Source organism: Camelus bactrianus, chromosome 9 (genome assembly GCF_048773025.1).
Source record: "Camelus bactrianus isolate YW-2024 breed Bactrian camel chromosome 9, ASM4877302v1, whole genome shotgun sequence".
In the NCBI taxonomy this organism is placed as follows: domain Eukaryota; kingdom Metazoa; phylum Chordata; class Mammalia; order Artiodactyla; family Camelidae; genus Camelus; species Camelus bactrianus.
In genome coordinates, this window is record NC_133547.1 from 4,295,317 (window position 1) to 4,314,004 (window position 18,688).

An 18,688-nucleotide genomic window follows, 5' to 3' on the forward strand; every position below is an offset into this window, starting at 1 on the left:
CCTTACCCCGTGTGGCTACTGAATTGCTAAAAAGATGACTCAGAGATGTAGGGAGTCCTAAAAATCCCCGCAGAACTGGTGTCCTCATGCAGTGTCCTGAGGTGTCCCCATGTTAACTGTGCTGTGTCACTGCTGTGCTGTAGCCCCCAAGTGTTCCAGGCTGTGCGCATCCAGGGACCTGTTGCCACCTTGTTGGGAGCTTTGCCTTCAGTATTTCATCCGCTCAGAGTCGGGGATAGTGATCTCACTGTGCTGAGGGTGGGCAGAAGTCTGGAGCCTAAGGGGGCATGATGGTGGCCTCCCTCAAAGAGCTGAAGTATCTTTTAATTACCTGTGAGTGAGGAGAACAGGAGACAAGAAACTTGGGGACCGACTGTCTCTGAGACTTCCTCACTGAACTCAAATGCCTTTGTGACTGGTCTCCATCAGTTCCCCAACTGCTAGTAAGTTTTCCCAGGGGGGCCTGCTTCCTGACCGTCATACCCAATGTCCAGTATCCTTTGGGTGGCAGCTTGTAGATATTTCTATTGCTCTTCCTTTGCTGAGAGGTCCTTGTGCCTTTTGCCCTGTTTCCCACGCTTGCGTGGAGGAGAGATGAAGAAATGAAGAAAGCGGAGGGGAGCCTGTGGGATCTGCAGACGGGACCTGGCAGCCAGTGTGGGCGTCAGGATGAGCCTAGTGAGCAGTGTGAGCGCCTGTCCCTTGTGGGCTCCAGGATGTGGGACTGAGAGCAAGGGATGTCTCAGTTTTGGCTGGAGCACCTGGAATGGGGTTCATGGGTGATTTGGGCATTCATTGCCTTGTCCTCAGGGGATGGATCTAGGGAGTTCCGCACAGCATCCACTTCGCAGATGACTTGTGTTGGATCTTTTGGCAGCTCAAGGATCATTGTACAATTTTTGGAGTTATATAGGAACAATTTCAGTGATCATTTTGTGTGTTCCCTCTGGTAATTTTTGTGTTCCCTCTGGTAATTTTTAGTATGTTAGGTTACAAATGAACAAAACATGAGATGCACTTTGAAAGATACAAAAGGCAATTTGAAATTTTTTTTAAGAGATGTTGGGTTCTCACTGGAGCATGTCCATCACCAGAAACATCTTTCTTTTTATATGTAGTTTTTGGAGATGACAGTGTTTGGTCTGTGATCTCTGTAATGAAAATATTCTGTTTTGCGTTTAGTGGCTCCTTGAGTGTCTTCGTATGTATTTTTCCCTCCAGCATGATTTGTTACAGTTTGGAATGTTTTCTGGTATTTTATAGCCGGATGAGTGGAATATTAAGTGTTGTATGGACACTATATTGGCCCCCTGAGACTTTGTAAGTTAATTTGATTCCAAAAGGGAAATTTTGTATATCAACTTTAAATGGCTGGATGTTTGCATTAGGGACATTCTGCTAGGTGTGTGCCTGTGGACACAGCTTGAGGGACCATTAAGTTTTTTGATGTAGGAGAAGATTGTTCCCAGAATCAGAGGGCCAGCAACACCACAGGGATCTGAGTGCAGAGCTCATCCTTGGGAAGATGCAGGTACTGCCTTCTTGTTGCCCGTCAGTGCTGATTCCTGTACTGTCCTCTCCTCATCTGTCTCAAAATAGGTGTGCCCACGTGCGTGCGCGTGCACACACACACACACACACACTCTCACACAAAAAACAAAGTAGAGGGAACCCTTGTGCTTTGTGGCTGGGAATGCAATGGTACAACTCGTTTTGAAACTAGTATGGAAGTTCCCAAATAAATTAGACATCGAACAGGCACACAGTGTGTGAAACCCACCTGTGTCTAGATCTCCAAGGGAAAGGAAATCTTTGTACTGAGGGAAATATTTTCAACATGTACATCTAATGTACCGTGAACTGACTACCATCAGTCATACTGTGTTACTATATAGTTGGAATTTGCTGAGAGCAGCACTAAGTGTTCTGAGCACACAGAAATAAAATACTAGTGAGTGATGGAAATGTAAATTACTTTATTGTGGTAATTATTACACAGTGTAGACATCTGTCAGATGCTCACTTTATGCACCTCATATGTACGCCATTGTTGTGCACCAGTTATACCTCAAGCTGGGAAAGAAAAAGAAAGTGGGAGGTGTGCTGGGCTCCCCTCGACCCAGGCTTCACATTAGGTCAGTCAGACATGTTTCGAATACATGGTTTTTATCTTCTGACCAGTTAGTCCCCTTCATATAGTCTGTGGGTTCCAACCTCAGTGATATTTAAGGGACCCCAGGTGATTCCAGTCTGGGTCCCTCACTGAGCATCCTGACTCTGAGTCCTCCCATCCTGAGGGCTGGGATCCGGGCTGAGGGGGAGGGGACTCTGCTCTGCGTGGGGATGGATCAGGGCCTGGTCTGTGACCTGAAGAGGGCTGTCGGGTCCAGCTGAGGCGCCCACTGCTGCCATGTGGGTGAGGGTCTCACCAGGAGGGGATCGTGGTCTGAGGACAGTGTGGGAAACTCCCTTGTTGGTCTGTGTGTGGAGTTTCCTGATCCGAGTCCCTCCTATGACAGTGGGCAGCAGGGGACTGTCTGTCCCACGTGGTGAGGTCTCCCCTGTGTGTGTGGTTGTGGCACAGGGAGGGCTGTGTTGGTTCTCAGCATTAAAGGACATTTTTCCAACTTTCAGGATTGACCTCTAAAGACTTGCCTTTCCTGAAGGAAAAGTCCAGAAGAGAAGGAAGAGCAAAAAAAGGAGTCAGGAATGGCTGTTTCTCAGGTAAAGTCATATTCTCACTGGATTCTCAGTCTGTCCTTCCTGAAAGGCCCTTTGGGCTCTCTAGTCCTGTCTGACTCTGCAGCGTCCTGCCTGACACCTGTACATGCACAGTCACCCAGGGCCCTCCCTCAGCGCCTGTCCTCCCCACTCAGACTCCACTCCCGGGACCTCTGGACCTGGGACTTGTGAAGCGGCTCCCTGGGCGGCGTCCTGGGTGGGCTTCACCCCCGTGGGTTGGAGACGCGGAGTCAGTGCTGTGGGGCAGCAGGGAGGGTTTAGGGGCCCATCTGGGTGCGCTGTCTGCTCTCTGTAAACCAGAGAAAGAAGCTGCACGGGGAAGTCAGGTAGTAATATGCACAATACGTGGTAAAATGGGGAAATCAGACCAATTAGGGAAGATTTGTTCTGTGTTTTCTAAGAGAGTTGAGCTACACGACTGAGTCACAGACTTAAATCTTAATGACTGTGAACAGAGTGGAAAGCCAGAGACATCAGTGACACAGGGTGTTTTCTTCTGTCATCGATTTTTAACCGTGAAATAAACCTCACTCTCTGACATTTGGGAATTTTTTAAATTGCTTTCATCACCTTGTTTTTAAGAAGATGTCTTTTCATTCTGTGGATTGTGTTCTTTGACACTCAGAAGTTTTTGCCTTTCATGCAGGAAGAGGCCCAGTTCCATCCTTCTGCTGGTAGATACCCAGTTTCTCAGCCCCATTTGTTGTTGACTCTGTCCTTTCGCCTTTGTGTCGTCTGGGCTCCCTTGTCTGTCCTGTTTACCTGTATTCACAGGGTAATTTCCGGTGTTCTACTCTGTTCCATTGATTATGCACTTTCATGTTGTTTTCCTTGAACTACTTTCAAGTTTTCTCAGGGAAACTTGTGTCAATGTACTTTTCATGCCTTTTCTGTTACTTAAGTTTTTGTTTCTTCAGTTCAGGAGCCCAGCCACCTTAGTTCATGTGTTTGCTGTGTCTTCCTCATTTTCTTCCTCAAGTGGAGTTTCTTAGTGTCTCTCTGATACTTCTCTTCTGTGAGATTGGAACAGATCTTCCTCCAGTGAGCTATCTTGTTGATAAAAAGTTCTCACCTATAAACATGTAGAGTAATAGTTAGCATATAGGAAGTATTCAGACACCTTTAGTCATTGTTCTTGCCATCATCTTCATAATTTAGTTTTGTATGAAGCCACTGTGGACGTTGTCATCTCTGAAGACACCAGTCAGCCTGTAGCTCATCTAGATACTGAGTATCACTCAGTGTGTGACATGTAATATCTAACACTCCTGCATAGACAAGCCATTGTTGATTTTTATTTGTATTTATTTTGTGTATTTTCCCCTGAAATGAAAAATCCACATTGCTTGGAGGATATCATAATCTCTATGAAAAGGCATGAGAAATTAGAGTTGGAGACCCAGAATTTAATCCCAATACCTTTCCACGGATCTGTCAGAACACACACTTCAGCTGACTTGATCCTCACCCCCCTCTCCTCTTCTCATCTTGTGTGCAAATAAGAGCTCTTCTCATGGGGATACTTGGTGAAATGTGTTTTCATTTCACGGACAGTTGACCTTCGAGGACGTGGCCATCGAGTTCTCCCAGGAGGAGTGGGAGTGCCTGGACCCTGCTCAGAGGGCCTTGTACAGGGACGTGATGCTGGAGACCTGCAGGAACCTGCTGTCCCTGGGTGAGGAGAACTGCCATCCAGATGTTGCGATCTTCCCTTGGGTGTCTTTGCATTTTCCCTGTGTGCTCCTTGGGAGCCTGTGTTTTGCTTGACTAATCTGCAATCTCTGTTGACTCAGACATGAAAAGCTTCACAGCCTGGCACCAGGAGTTTGAAAGTACTTTTTCATGAGACGATCTGCTTACTTCATGGAACATCAGAGGTTGTTCCAGAGCTTTTGTATGTATCAAGCTTAACGGCAGACTTTCCAGTTTTCTTCTCCAGAGCTTTTGAGTTAGCACTTCTAGGAGGTCAGCTACATTTCTGCATATTATACTGGCCCTGTGTATTCAGAAGGAGGCAGACAGTGGCTAAAATTTTGAAATATTTTTCTAGATCCATTGGTAATGTCCTTAATCCTCAGCTGAACAGATAAGTAAGAGTCTGGAAAAGTCACAGCAAATCGTATTTTTTCTTATGTAAGGGAATTTCTGTTTCTCATCTGAATGTTTTACCACTTTGTAGTAAGAGAAAGAGCCCTGGGCTGTGAAGTGTGAAGTGAATGCCTTTGGTGGTGGATCGATGTGTGAACACTGGTCAGACCTCAGAAGGGCAGAGAAGCCTTGTTATTAAATAGTATTTGAGGTGGGGAGGATGTCGCTCAAGTGGTAGAGCGCATGCTTAGCATGCATGGGGTCCTGGGTTCAGTCCCCAGCACCTCCTCCAAAAATAAGTGAATAAGTAAACCTAGCTACTTCCCCACCCAAAAAAATGTTTTTTAAAGATAGTGTTTGGGAAACTCTCCCCTCCTCAGAGACTTCTGTGGGAATATAGATGTTTACTCATTACTGTAAACTCTCAGAGGAAATTTTTTTCTCTGTAACTTACCCTTCTGTAAACTGTTCTTTCATCCTTCAGTGGTGCTGCGGCTCCACCAGAGACAAAGTATCATGATCTACATGCTGTCATGTGGCTCCTGTGAACTTGTTACTTGACTTTGAGGAGTGTGGGGCAGGCTCTGTTTTCGAGGTCTCTCACCCCTCATACCTCCTTCAGGGTAGGATTCCACTGGATGCTCTGATCTCAGTGCATGTAGATCAAAGCTGTTGCCTCCAAACTCCAATCCCCGGACCTTGCCCAGTTCCCTCCCGGTTGGCTGTTCTTAGAAGACCTAATCACAAAATGGGAACACACTGCCTGCTGTTTGATCCCACCTGCCACCTCAGACCTGCGTGGAGCTGTCTCAGGCCCCATCTGCTTGTTGCCATCCCTCAGCCATTGCTCTTTTCCTGCTTTTCCCACACAGGTCAGGGCTGTGGTAGCCGCCGGGTGGATTGGATCTTCTGTAATTATTACTTAGGATGAGTATAAGGGCAGTGGACAGAGATGCTCTTTTTCATCCCCCGTCCCTGGTCGGGTGGGCGTGGGTCCCTCAGGCCCGGCTCCGCGTCGGTGAGCGGAGCACGGCTTCCTTGCAGGGTCCTGCGACGTCCGACCCACCTGTCTTGTATTTTGTTGGGTCTGTGCTGCTCAGCCTAGTCGTGAAACGTCTACTCTTCCTATTTTCTTCCTCTCCTACGTTTGCGTGATTATTCCTCTGAAATTTGCTTTTGATATACGTAGTCCTAAAGCCTGAGATTTTATCCAGTTTCCTTGCTGTGATGGGGTGCCCTGAGTTAATGGACAACCTCTGGCCAACTCTATGGAGTGAGGTTACTGGGTAACGGAGAATTTTGGAGGAGAATACTTCCCCTCATATGTTACAGTATTTTTCTGCCGTGTGTAACACCCGCACTTGAAGCTGCTTAGTGGAGCGGTCAGCGTGTCCCACCACGCGAGGCCGGAAGCAGCAGGAGAAGCGGGAGGGTGGGGCTCAGCGGTAGAGCGCTGCTTAGCTTGCACCGGGCCCTGGGTTCAGTCCCCGGTACCTCCTCCAGAAGTAAATAAATAAATAGAACTAATTACCTCCCCTGCAAAAAAAAAAACAAATTGAAAAAAAATTTTTAAGTATCAGGAGAGCCAGACTTGTAAGTCTTTTTAATTTTTTTGTTTGCTTCTGAGGAACGTCACAAATGCATGTCTCAAGGGCTCTGTGACAGTGCTCTCACACCTCGTAACGACCACGCCCTTTCAGTCTCCGTAGGTGGTATGAGGATTTCTCCTGGGGACCAAGTTCACAGCTTCCTATTTGTGAGGCTGTTGAGTAAAGTGTTAGTGACGGCATATTCTTTGTCACCTGCGTGTACCTTTGTTCATTCTACCTCGGCACCTAATTTTGAAGCATCTTTGAGAAGGTTTATGAAGTGGAGTGATACCTTCCATAATGAACCATCATTTGTTTTGTTTAATAAACTATCCTTGCGCCATTGAGTGGGCCTCACTGCCTTGTGGAACTTCATGTAATCAGAAATGCAAGAGTTTATTTCTGACGTCCTTGCTCTGTTCCACTGGTCTCTCTGTCTGTCTTTATGCCAGTACCACATGGCTTTGAGTAGTTCAGCTTTGTAGTAATTTTGACATAATTGTGAAGCCTCTAGGTTTGTTCTTTTTTACCTTATTTTTGCGATCAAGGATACTGTGAGATTGTATATAAATCTTAGGATGGATTAATCTGTTTGTTCAAGAAACAGTATTGGGGTTTTATAAGGATGGTGTTGACTCTGGATCGCTTTGGGTAGTATTGACATCTTGAGAATATTGACTTCCAGTGCATGAACTTGAGATAATCACTGCATTAATTTGTATATTTTCTAATATTTTTTAATGCTTTGTTTTTAGTTTACATTGTACAAGTCTTTCCCTTGTTATATAAGGTTATTTCAAGAATTTTATTTCTTTTTTGATGGTAAATGGAGTTATTTTCTAAATTTCATTTTTGATTTTTTCAGTGTTAATGTATATAAACACAATTGAATTTTGCTTGCTGATTTTATATCTTGTAATTTTTCTGAGTTCCTTCATCATTTCTAGCAACTTTTTTGCAGATCCTTCGTGGTATTCTACATATTAGATCATGTTGTTTCTCAAAAGAGATCATTAATCTCTTTTTCTGCCTATGTATTCTTGCTAGGACTTCTAGTAATACGTTTTTAGAAACAGTGAGAGCAGATATCCTTGTCTTGTTCCTGATCTTAGAGGAAAAGCTTCTAAGTCATTCACCGTTGTATGAGTGTGATGTTAGCCATCACTGTTAACATAGATCCTTAATGCTGAGGAATGTTTTTGTTTCTACTTTATTGGATCCTTTTATCACAACATGCTGTTATCGTTTATCAACTGCTTTTTCTGTATCAGTTAAGATGTTAATCCGATTCTTTTCTTTCATTTTGTTAACATGCTGCTTTATTTAACATTGTTAGATTTTCATATATTGAACCATCCTTGTATTTCAGAAATATATCCCCATTACTTATACAATTTTTTTAATGTCCTGTTGAGTTCACATGACTATTATTTTGTTGGTGATTTTTGCATCATTCTTGGTTAGAAATTTTAGTCTCTGGTTTTCTTGTAGTGCCATTATTTGGCTTTTGTATTAGAATAATTCTGACCTCACAGGGAGAATTTGGAACTTTTCCCTTCAGTTTTTCGGGAAAGAGTTGAAGGAAGGTGGGTTTTAATTGTTTTTAAATGTTGAGTAGAATTCTGCAGTGCAGCTATGTGGCTTTTTAAGTTGAATGGTTTTTGATTAGTGATTCGGGGTCTTTACAAGTTACAGTGCTGTTAGATGGCTTAGAATAGTGCATTTTTTTCCTTTATCGAAGTAGAGTTGGATCACAGTGTGTCACAGCATACAGCATAATGTTTGAGTGGTACGTATACATACCTGTATCCGTCTTCATATTCTTTCTCATTGTAGGTTACTACAGGATATTGAATAAAGTTCCCTGTGCTATACAGTGTAAACTTGTTTATCTATTTTATATATACTAGTCAGTATCTGCAAATCTTGAACTCCTAATTTATCCCTTCCTGCCCCCTTCCCCCTGGGTAACCAGAAGATTGTTTTCTATTTCTGAGTCTGTTTACTTTTTGTACATAAGTTCATTTCTGTCTTTTTTTTTTTTTAAAGATTCCACATATAAGTGATATCATATGGCATTTTTCTTTCTCTTTCTGGCTTATTTCACTTAGTATGACAATCTCTCCAGGTCCATCCATGTTGCTGCAAATGATACTATTTTATTATTTTTTAAGAATAGTGCATTTTTTATAATGAAGACCGAAAAGATACTATTATATACAAAGATACATTCATATTCTGTCATGTTGGTTATGACATCCCTTTGTTTACATTATATCTTGTATGCATTTCTGTTGCAGTTGGTTCTGATTAGCATTGTTTCTGACCCTATGAATAAATTTACAAATTGCTTACTCTTTATTCCATATATTTTGGAGCCAATGAACTGGATATTTCAGGGCACTGCCTCGGTAGGGAATTGCTCTGCTTATTCACTGTTATCATAATTGGAGAATATTTCATTTATTAGTATTTAATTTTGATTCACAGATGATGGTCACACAGAATGGTTTATGCTTATTTATGGGTATATTATTTTATAGAAGGTATTTTTTAAAATATTTTGTTTTTCAAAAAATTGTTTTGCCATATTCTTCATTTTCATTATGCTATATTTCTTTCCCAGTTTTTAAGGGCCACTCATTTGTGTTCAGTAGATATGCTAGTTTTGGATTATTTAGTGCTACACTATATTGTCTGTTCTTTAGCATTTACTTATAAGTATGAAAAATATGTGTGTAATATAATATTCTTTTCTCAGTTATGAGAGAGCAGTATGTCTAATGGTATGTGCTTTGGTGTCGTGGTGGAAAACTACACTTTCTTTGACAGCTAACAGAATCTTGTTTAATGTGAGTGTTTCATCATAGGTTGTTTGAAACTAGGGTGCCCTAAATTTATTTCAATTATCTCTGATCACTTTTTCTTTAGTTCAAGAATTCTATTCCTTTTGTGTTCCTAAAATTTATAAAATCATGGTACATAGTTTCGTAACTCTGGTATAATTACTTGTTTCAGTGTAATATCATGTGTGTAAGATGAAACATTCATTTATAAATTCTGATGAATAAAATACTTACGGTTCTTTTTATGTTGTAGATATGTCAGAAGTACATGTGATCAAGAAATTACAACTAAAAGCAAGCACTGATAGAGGAGAACTATTCCAAACAGCGATGTTGGCAGGACATGAAAGGAATAAAATAAAACACTTTTACCTCAGGAGCATCCGAGAAAATACATATGACTTTGAGTCACAGCAGACAGATGAGGCAGGAAATTACAACGCAATGAGTGTAACCCATAAGAAAAACCTTACTGATAAGAGATATCAGCATGAAAGTATTGCAGGAATCAAGCCTGTGGATAAAGGGCCTGCATTAAGCTCTCTGGACAACCTGCATATTTTTAAAAGTGAGGAGAAAATTGATGAGTTTAATCAAGCCAACAAGAGTATCAATAATTGTGCCTCATTTTTACCACTTCCAGGAATTTCTTCTAGTATCCAGACCAACATTCGTAACATACGTGGCAATGGTTTTATGCATCCTTTAATACTAACACAAGACCAGAAAGCACGCAGAGAAAGACCTTATAAATGTAATCAGTGTGGCAAAGCCTTTGTTCAGGGATCATACCTCAGTAGACACCAGATCGCCCACACAGGAGAGAAATTACATAAATGTGATGTATGTGAAAAAGTCTTTAGTCGAAATTCCTACCTTGCAGTTCATCAGAGAATTCATACCGGAGAGAAACCTTACAAATGTAATGAGTGTGGAAAGGCCTTTAGGCAAAAAGGAACCCTTGGAGGTCATCAGAGAATTCATACTGGAGAGAAACCTTACAAATGTAACGAGTGTGGGAAAACCTTTAATCATGGCTCCCACCTCACGAAACATCAGAGAATGCATACAGGAGCAAAACCATATCAATGTGATGTATGTGGGAAAGTCTTTAGTCGAAATTCATCCCTTGCAGTTCATCAGAGAATTCACACTGGAGAGAAGCCTTATAGATGTATTGCATGTGGCAAAACCTTTCACGAGGGCTCAAGCCTCAGGAGTCATCAGTTAATCCATACAGGAGAAAAATTACATAAATGTGTTGTATGTGGCAGAGTCTTTAGTCATCGTTCAAACTTTACAAGACATCAGAGAATTCATACTGGAGAGAAACCTTACAAATGTAATGAGTGTGGCAAGGTCTTTCGTCAAAAAGCAACCCTTGTAAGTCATCAGAGAATTCATACTTAGGAGAAACCTTTCAAAAGGAAAGGGTGTTGAAAAGCCTTTACTCAGATCTCAATCCTCACTACACATCAGGAAATAAATACAAAGGGGAAACCATATTAATGTGATGTATGTGGGAAGGTCTTCATTCAAAATTGGTATATTAAGTTTATGCGAGATTTATCCTGGGGAGAAATGGTGGACATGTCATGAGTGTGGCAAAGCCTCACCATCAGATAATCCATAATGGACAGAAATTGTAGAAATGTAACGAACGTCTGAGTGTCTTCAGTCAAAATTCATACCTCAGGGTCCACCAACAACTTTGTAAATCAATTGGAGTTCAAAAAAAAGGAATCCACCAGGGAATTCATACTGGAAAGAAAGTTTACAAATGTAGTAAGTATGGCAAATCCTACTTTGAAGCCTAACTTACCCTCAGGTAATCCAGGCTGCTGAGGGATTTTAGGCATCCATTTTAGCAGATATCCACACGTTAGGCTTCCAGGGTATCCTAGAAGGAAAGCAGATAAATGTGTGTAGTATGACCAGGACTTTGGGTAAGGAATGCAGTCACAAAATAATTCATTCTGGAGATTACCTCACACGTGCCCTGAACGGGGAGAACCTTTACTGAGGGCTCACTTCTCACCAGTCATCAGGTAGTCCATATGGGACAGAACATTACTGATGTACTGAATGTAGCAAAGCTTTTGTGTTGTGCCTTAAATGGAGGGTTCACCAAATACTTCATACTTAAAAAATGCTATGAGTATGGCACAGTTTCAGATTGTTACTCAGTTGTCAGTAGATATCAGATTATTTATCCTGGAGAGAAACCACACAAATGTAATGTGTGTGGCAAGGGCTTTACCCAAAGGTCACAGGTTAGGGATTATACTGGAGAGAGATCTTTCAGATGCAATGGGCATGACAGAACTTTTTCCTTGACTTCAAGTATTAGGCAACAGGAGGAGAATCTTCTCTTCTGTTGAACAGAAATCATACAAATTAATGAGCAGAGTTTTTATTCAGGCCTCTCAATGTGCTGGACTCCTCAGTACACATCTTTAGGAGAAACTGCACAAAGTAGTATGTGGGCTAAAGCTTGCAGCTGGAGAGCGAAGCTCTGGAACAGAGAGGACTTCTTTTGGAGAGCAGCATTTCCAATCTACTGAATGTTGTAAAAATTTCCGCCAAGAATCCACATGACTCATCGTGCTCATTATGTTCAGGGTTCTGGTCCATGGATAGGTCACAGTGGGTTACAGGACTGAAAGCTCTACCTCAGCTGACTGAACAGAGCAGGCAGGACATTAAGGGCCTGGGCTTTTCATGGGAGGAGAGGGACCAGTTACTAGGGACTGAGTATGTGTTGTGAGCAATGCGCGGGAAAAGTTGGTCAGTTTCTCCATTGCACGGGAGTAGCTGTTGTACATATCTACGTTCCATGAAAACTTAGTCTTACTCTTTGAAATCCAAGGGAGAGCTGTTATGAGAGGAACATTTAACTGAAAAAAAACAAAATTGAGGGGCGGGTTTAGCTGAGCGGCAGAGTGTAGACTTAGCATGCACAAGGCTCTAGGTTCAATCCCCAGTACCTGCATTAAAATAAATAAGTAAACCTAATTACCCACCCCCAAACAAACAAACAAAAGAAATTTAAAAAGGAGAAAATTCCAAAATCGTGGATGTATGTGCATGATTGATATTTAATTGCTGCCATTACCTCTTACTACGGTTTAACTCAAAATGTACCCTAGGTCCCCTGTCTTGATTAATAAAGTTTATTATTTTTTATAACCCTCGGTGAATCATGGTCCTCTGAACAACAGTTTTATTCCACCTTGGTACTTTATAACGGAAGCTAAACGTGCACCATTAGGCATTCAGGGTTGAAAGAATCTGTACCAGTTTCTTTCCTTGATAGAATCAAAAACATACAATTTGGTGATTAGACACTCATAATTTATCCTTGAGTTATTCTCTCCAAACTCTGCTCCAGAATATTTTTGTGGCTTTAATCAAAGTACCATAGAAGTACATTTCAGACTGTTTCTAGTAAAGTACAAAAAGTTAACGAAGTAAATTTAAAGACCTACTTGGCTTTCTGGAGTGATTCATGAATCAGGGTGCACTCCATCTAGGAAATAAAGAGATACTCAGAGGACCTGTACAAAATGGAAAGTTTTTGTAGGTAGCAACCAGGCAGAGAGAAAAGTATTACCAACAGAGAAAATTCCTTTATGCAATGTTACCTTTCGCTGGGGGAGAGAGGGCAAAGATGCTGCCTTGTAGATTACCTCACTAGTGTTGAAATCCAGAGTGACTGGTTTAAGGTCACATTCCTGGGAGGGGTCAAACAATTAAGTCTTGGGTTGCGTGCTGGGGTCAAGGGATTCCTTCCTGGGTCTGTTTTACTTTTTTTGAACACTCCCTAAAGCCTGCTCCACATTCATGAATATGCAGCACGTGAATGTAGTGCTTCCTGTTCTTAATTGTACCCAAAGAAAACCATGCATGCAGCTGGATTTACATGATGCGAAAATAAGAACATAGTAAGCATATACAAAATATAAGAAAATTAAAATTTTGCAAATCTCTTTTTTGTTCTTGAGTCAGTGAAATAATTTGAAAAGATACATGTTCATGAGTTTTCTCTTACAAATGAATAATATATAATGGGAACTTTTTTATTAGCAATTGCTATTTTCTTAGCAGTCTTGAGGTAATGTGGAGTGATTCCAACCACTTCAGCATTTTTCAGATATTCTGGTGTTTTGCTTCTCATGTTAATTTTAGAATTATCTTGTTTGTGGCTACAAAAAATATTGATTGGAAATGCATTAAACCTGTAGATCAAATTGGATTAATACTGTTTCTATGTTGTGCCTTCCAATCAATGAATTTTATGTGTTTCTCTAAAAGTTTAATGAATATGGTATGTTTCTCTAGGATGACCTACATAAAAAGGTCATGTTTAATTTTTTTCACTATTATTTTGTTCATTTTCAGCAAAAAGTCCATATATTTTTAGATTTACACATTTTTCTTTTTTTGAGGCTTCACGTGGTATTATATTTTGAATTTCAATTTCTGAGATGCTAGTATGTAAAATTGCAATACATTTTTAAACGTTGTTCTTGTATCCTGCCACCTTCCAAATTAGGCTTTTTCTAGAAATCTGTGGGGATTCTTTTGATTTTGTACATACATCATTTCATTAAATTTCCTATTTCTGTAGCAAATTACCACCAATTGAGAGCCTTAAGCAAATATATTCTCTTCTGATTCGGAGGTCAGAAATGTAAAATGAGTCCAGTGCAAAGCACTGTGTTCCTTCTGGATACTCCATATCAAAATTTGTTTCTTTGTCTTTCCTGGATCCCAGAGGCCACATAATCTTTTGCCTCTTGGTCCGTTTCCTCCTTCTTTTAAGGCAGCAAGGTAGCCTCATAAAATCCTTCTTTATCTCTGTTGACATGCTTCCATTACATCATCAATTTCTACATGAGTCAAACTTAACCTGCCTTTTTCTTATAAAGACCGTTGCGATTATATCAGATTCACTACCATTGTTCAATAAAATCTCCTATGTCTATTTCTCATTCTACTTTGTAATACAGAGACAAGTCCAGCTCTTCTTTCCTTAAAGAGCCTAAATTAACTCTACTTTCAGGAAGTGTTCCTGGATCCACCACGGCCCCACAGCAACGGCTTGGAGAACCGCGTTCCCAACCACTGAATTGGTGTTGAGTCTCATGATCCATGCACGCGAGCAACAACTTTTTACTGCAGCCGTTGTTGTTAAGAGGAAACATCTTAGTCTCCGACATAAATGCCCACAGAAGTGTAAGCTTTTACCTCAAAACTGCAACAGACTGTAACGAATGAAGCGGGTAAAGGTACAGGGACGCACCATCCCCTCCCCGCCCCTGCCCCGCCCTCCAGCTCTATCTGGGTTCCCTCCTAACCCCACCACTAGCCCCGCCCCTCCGCTAGCGCTCCGCCAGGGCCCGCTCCCGGAAGTCCCGCCTCCGCGCGTGCGCAGTTTCCTACGGATCCGGAAGTGGGGCGCGCTGAGGGAGGGTCACGCTGCTCTGCTTTCTAGTGCAACTCTGTGCTGTTCCGTCCTCTTTATTCCAGCTTCAGGGTGTGAGGGTCACTACAGACCTAAAATCCCAGCACCCAGCTCTCAGCCATGTAAATCCAGACATCGCTGCTGCAGGTGATGTATTTTTTCCTTTGGGTTTGAAGTCACTCTGAGGCTGGTCTTTTCCCTCGGCTTTTCTGTGTTTAGTCCAAGGAGATGATACAGGAACAGTGGGGCGCGAGTGGATGGCGGTGTTTCAGGTCTTCGGCCGGTCTTTGGCATGCGCCTGACCAAGTGAGGGTCCTTGGCTTCCTGCAGTAAAAAATTCAAGAGTGAGTTATAAGAGAGTGAAGGTAGACTTATTCAGAGAGAGAGAGAGAATCCACAGACGAATGGAAGCGATCTCAAAAGGCAAGAGGAAGGCCCTGAGGTGCAGGGTGGTTAGCTTTTATGGACTTGATAACTTCATATGTTAGTAAGTGGAGGATTATTACAACCCCTTTGGGGAATGGGCTGGGATTCCCAGAAATGGGGCCATCACTCAGTTTTTGATCTTTCATGGTTAGCTTCGAAACTGTCCTGGCAAGTGTGGGAGTGCCATTTACCATGTTAATACATTACAATGAGCTTATAAGGAGGCTCTAAGTCTAGTGGGAGTTGACCTTTCCGCCATCTTAGTGCTAATTGCTGTGTCATTCTTCTACTGGTTATACCCTGTCCCCTTCCCTCCTCTCTCATGGACAATGCCTTGCCAGATATTTTTGTTCTTAAACCCATTTACTCCCACTGTCCCCTCCATCTAAAGTCCTCTTCCTCCCGGTGGATTTGCGCCCCAGCCTCACCCTCTGCGCCCCTGGAGGGCAGCACCAGCTTCTCCGCTCCCGTGAGGCCACGTTTTCTCCCGGGTCCCGGGATTCTGGAGAGCCCGGCCCTCTCCTGAGACACCTTCCAGTCCAAGCCTCTCTCTCCTTGGATCCTTCTCAGATCGGCCTTTATGCTCTGAAGGCGTCCTCTTCACAGTCAACCCATCCCTGACATCGTGTAGGGGTAGGTGACCTGGACCAGCCATATGACACTCAGTGTTGTTTGGTTCCCAAATCCCACCCAGCTGGAAATGGTCTTTTCTGTTCCTGGCGAAGGGGATCAGGAAAAGTAGAGATAAAGGGCCACTGAGAGAGAGAGAGAGAGAGAGACTGAGAAGGAGAAAATGAGGGAGAACCAGTGGCAATGTTGAGGATGAAAGGGGGAGATGTCACCCCAGCCCTCTTTACCTCTTCTTTCCTTGTCCTCCTCCCTCAGGCTCTAGAATTAGAGAACTATACTTTCTTTGAGTAATCCTCTTGCCCTCCTCGTGCACCCAGCCTTCTCAACTAACAGATACACTTGGTCTCCTCAGATAATTCCGAGTTCAAAGGAAGAGAGAGGCAACATTCAGTTGTGCCCACTTACCCTGACTGTGTAGCAGGGAAGCCCTGGGGATGGGGGCTGGCTCAGGCAGCTGCTCCAGGATCCATTCCAGGTGCTGGGTGATTTCAGTAAAGGGAGCACGAGTGCTGGGTTCCATCTGATGGGGAGAGACGGGCAGCTTCACTAAGTGCTCCAAAAGAGGGACGCTGTTTTCCTTATCACCTGGGACCTTGTCAACTGATGGATTGGGGTGAAGGGCAGATCTTGCCGAGAGACAGTAAAATGAAAGAGTGTTTAGCCATAAATGTAGCCAATGAATAGAGAAGTGAATAAAAAACCCGGATCTGCACGGATTGGAGAGCAACATAAGGAGAGGGGCGCTGGATCAGCATAGGAGTGGGGGTAACACCCGTGAGGCATTTCACACAGAGAGTAGGTGTTAGCGAGTGACACTTTGTGTGTCCAAGACACACTGAAGCCAAACAAACAGAAATGGAGTTTGGAGCTGAGAAAGGTTTATTGGGAGGCTGAGTAAGGAGTAATAAAGAGAAAATTTTAGAGAATTTTTTTTTTACTGTTTTTTAGTATTTAAACTTTATAGTCTTTGTTTTTTTGTTATTTTTCTTAGTATTTTGGGTTGCAAATAAAGAAAGCTTTAGATGCACTATGAAAGATATAAAATTGGAGAATTTGGAGTGTTTCCTTGGTTGATGTGGGGTTCTCACTGGGGCACATTTATCACTGAGAACATCTTTTATCTGTAGTGTTTGGAGATGACAGTGTGTGATCTGTGATCACTGGGAATGAAAGTATGGTGTTTTGCATCTAGGTGTTCCTTGGGTGTCTTCATATATATTTTCCCCTTTGGCACGATTTAGTAGGTTTTGGGATGTTTTCTGGTATTTTATAGCAGGATGAGTGGATATGGGTTTTATGGAGACTTGGATTCCATGAGCGTTTGTAAGTTCACTTGAGTCTATAAGGGAAGTTATGAGCACTAAGCTTCAAATGGCAGAAGGTTTTCGTTAGAGGAACTCTGCTAGGTGTGTCTGTGGACACAGTTTGAGAGGGGCCATTGAGTTCTTTGATGCAGGGAAAGATTGTTCCAAGAATCAGGGCCAGCAACACCAGTGATAGGCAGTGCAGAGCTCATCCTTTTGGGAAGGAGTAGCTACTACGTTATTGCTGCCATACTAGCGATGGTTCCTCTACTTCCCTCTCCTTATCTGTCTCAAAACATGTGCGTGGGCGCTCACACACGTACAATACAGAGAACAGGGAACCCTTGTGCTTTGCTGTTGGGAATGTTAAATGGTACAGCCCTTATCTAAGACAATATGGTGGTTAGTGAATAAATTCAACATAGAACAGGCACACAATCTACGAAACCCACCTCTGGCTAGATACGCAAAGAAAGTGAAATTATTATAGTGAGGGAAATATTTGCAGTCCAGTGAACATGATTGCATTATTCACAACAGCCACGATATAGAAATTTTAAAAAGTCTGCTGAGAAATGAGTAGATGTAGAAGTTTCTGTTAGTCATAAATTATTATTATGACATCTGACCTTACTATTATTTCTGACATCATTAGCACTGCAGAAGACAGACATATGTGGAAAGCAGAAATGTCAATTCATAGAGCCATAGTTTATGAAAGTTGTTACCAGGGGTTGGGTGGCGGGGGGAAGTAGGGAGATGCTGGTCAAAGGTCGCAAATGTTCAGCTGTGAAATGAGTAAGTACAACATGTGAATCTAATGCACAGAATGCTCACTATAGTTAATTGCACTGTGTTTCTGTATACTTGGAATTTCCTGAGAGTAAATCTTAAGTGTTCTCACCCCACAGACACAAGTTGGTAATTGTGACTTGATAGGAGTGTCAGTTACTTTATTGTGACAATTGTTACACAGTGTAGACATCTGTCAGATAATCCCGCTGTACACTGCATATGAACACCATTGTTATGCATCAGTTATATAATTCAGGAAAGCTGGGAAAGAAAAAGGAAGTGGAGGTGCGCTGGGCTTGCCTCTGAGTGGTGCTCAACCCACGCTTCACGTTATTAGATCAGTCAGGCATTCTGCATATACATGTTTTATACCCTCAGACCAGAAATTCCCATTCATTCAGTCTGTGTGGGGTTCAACCTCATTAATATTTAAGGAGCCCCAGGTGATTCCAGTCTGGGTCCCTCACTGAGCATCCTGACTCAGTCCTCCCATCCTGAGGGCTGGGATCCGGGCTGAGGGGGAGGGGGCTCTGCTTTGCATGGAGATGGATCAGGGCCTGGTCTGTGACCTGAAGGGGACTGTTGGGTCCAGCTGAGGCGCCCACTGCTGCCGAGTAGGGGAGAGGCTCACCAGGAGGGGAGGGTGATCTGAGAACAGTGTGGGGAAACTCCCTTGTTGGTCTGTGTGTGGAGTTTCCTTTCCTGAGTCCCTCCTGGGACAGTGGGCAGCAGAGGACTGTGTTCTACGTGGTGAGGTCTCCCCTGTGTGTGTGGTTGTGGCACAAGAAGGGGTGTGTTGAT

The 18,688-nt window shown here is 42.6% G+C and overlaps 1 protein-coding gene across 3 annotated transcripts in view; it reads left to right on the forward strand.

Annotated features, from left to right (window-relative positions):
- LOC105067191 (zinc finger protein 836-like) overlaps nt 1–18,688 on the forward strand; it is a 30,434-nt gene that overhangs the window by 1,841 nt on the left and 9,905 nt on the right. The window contains exons 2-6 of one of the 3 annotated variants that reach the window (XM_074371025.1): nt 2,635–2,724; nt 4,297–4,417; nt 9,519–10,648; nt 14,331–14,503; nt 14,798–18,330. In XM_074371025.1, coding sequence (XP_074227126.1) covers nt 2,710–2,724; nt 4,297–4,417; nt 9,519–10,648; nt 14,331–14,396 — 1,332 coding nt within the window. In that variant the 5' untranslated portion in view covers nt 2,635–2,709 and the 3' untranslated portion in view covers nt 14,397–14,503; nt 14,798–18,330. Of the gene's footprint in view, nt 1–2,634; nt 2,725–4,296; nt 4,418–9,518; nt 11,051–14,330; nt 18,331–18,688 lie in introns of all 3 variants that reach the window. The other 2 variants (XM_074371026.1, XM_074371024.1) reach the window with 2 other exon arrangements.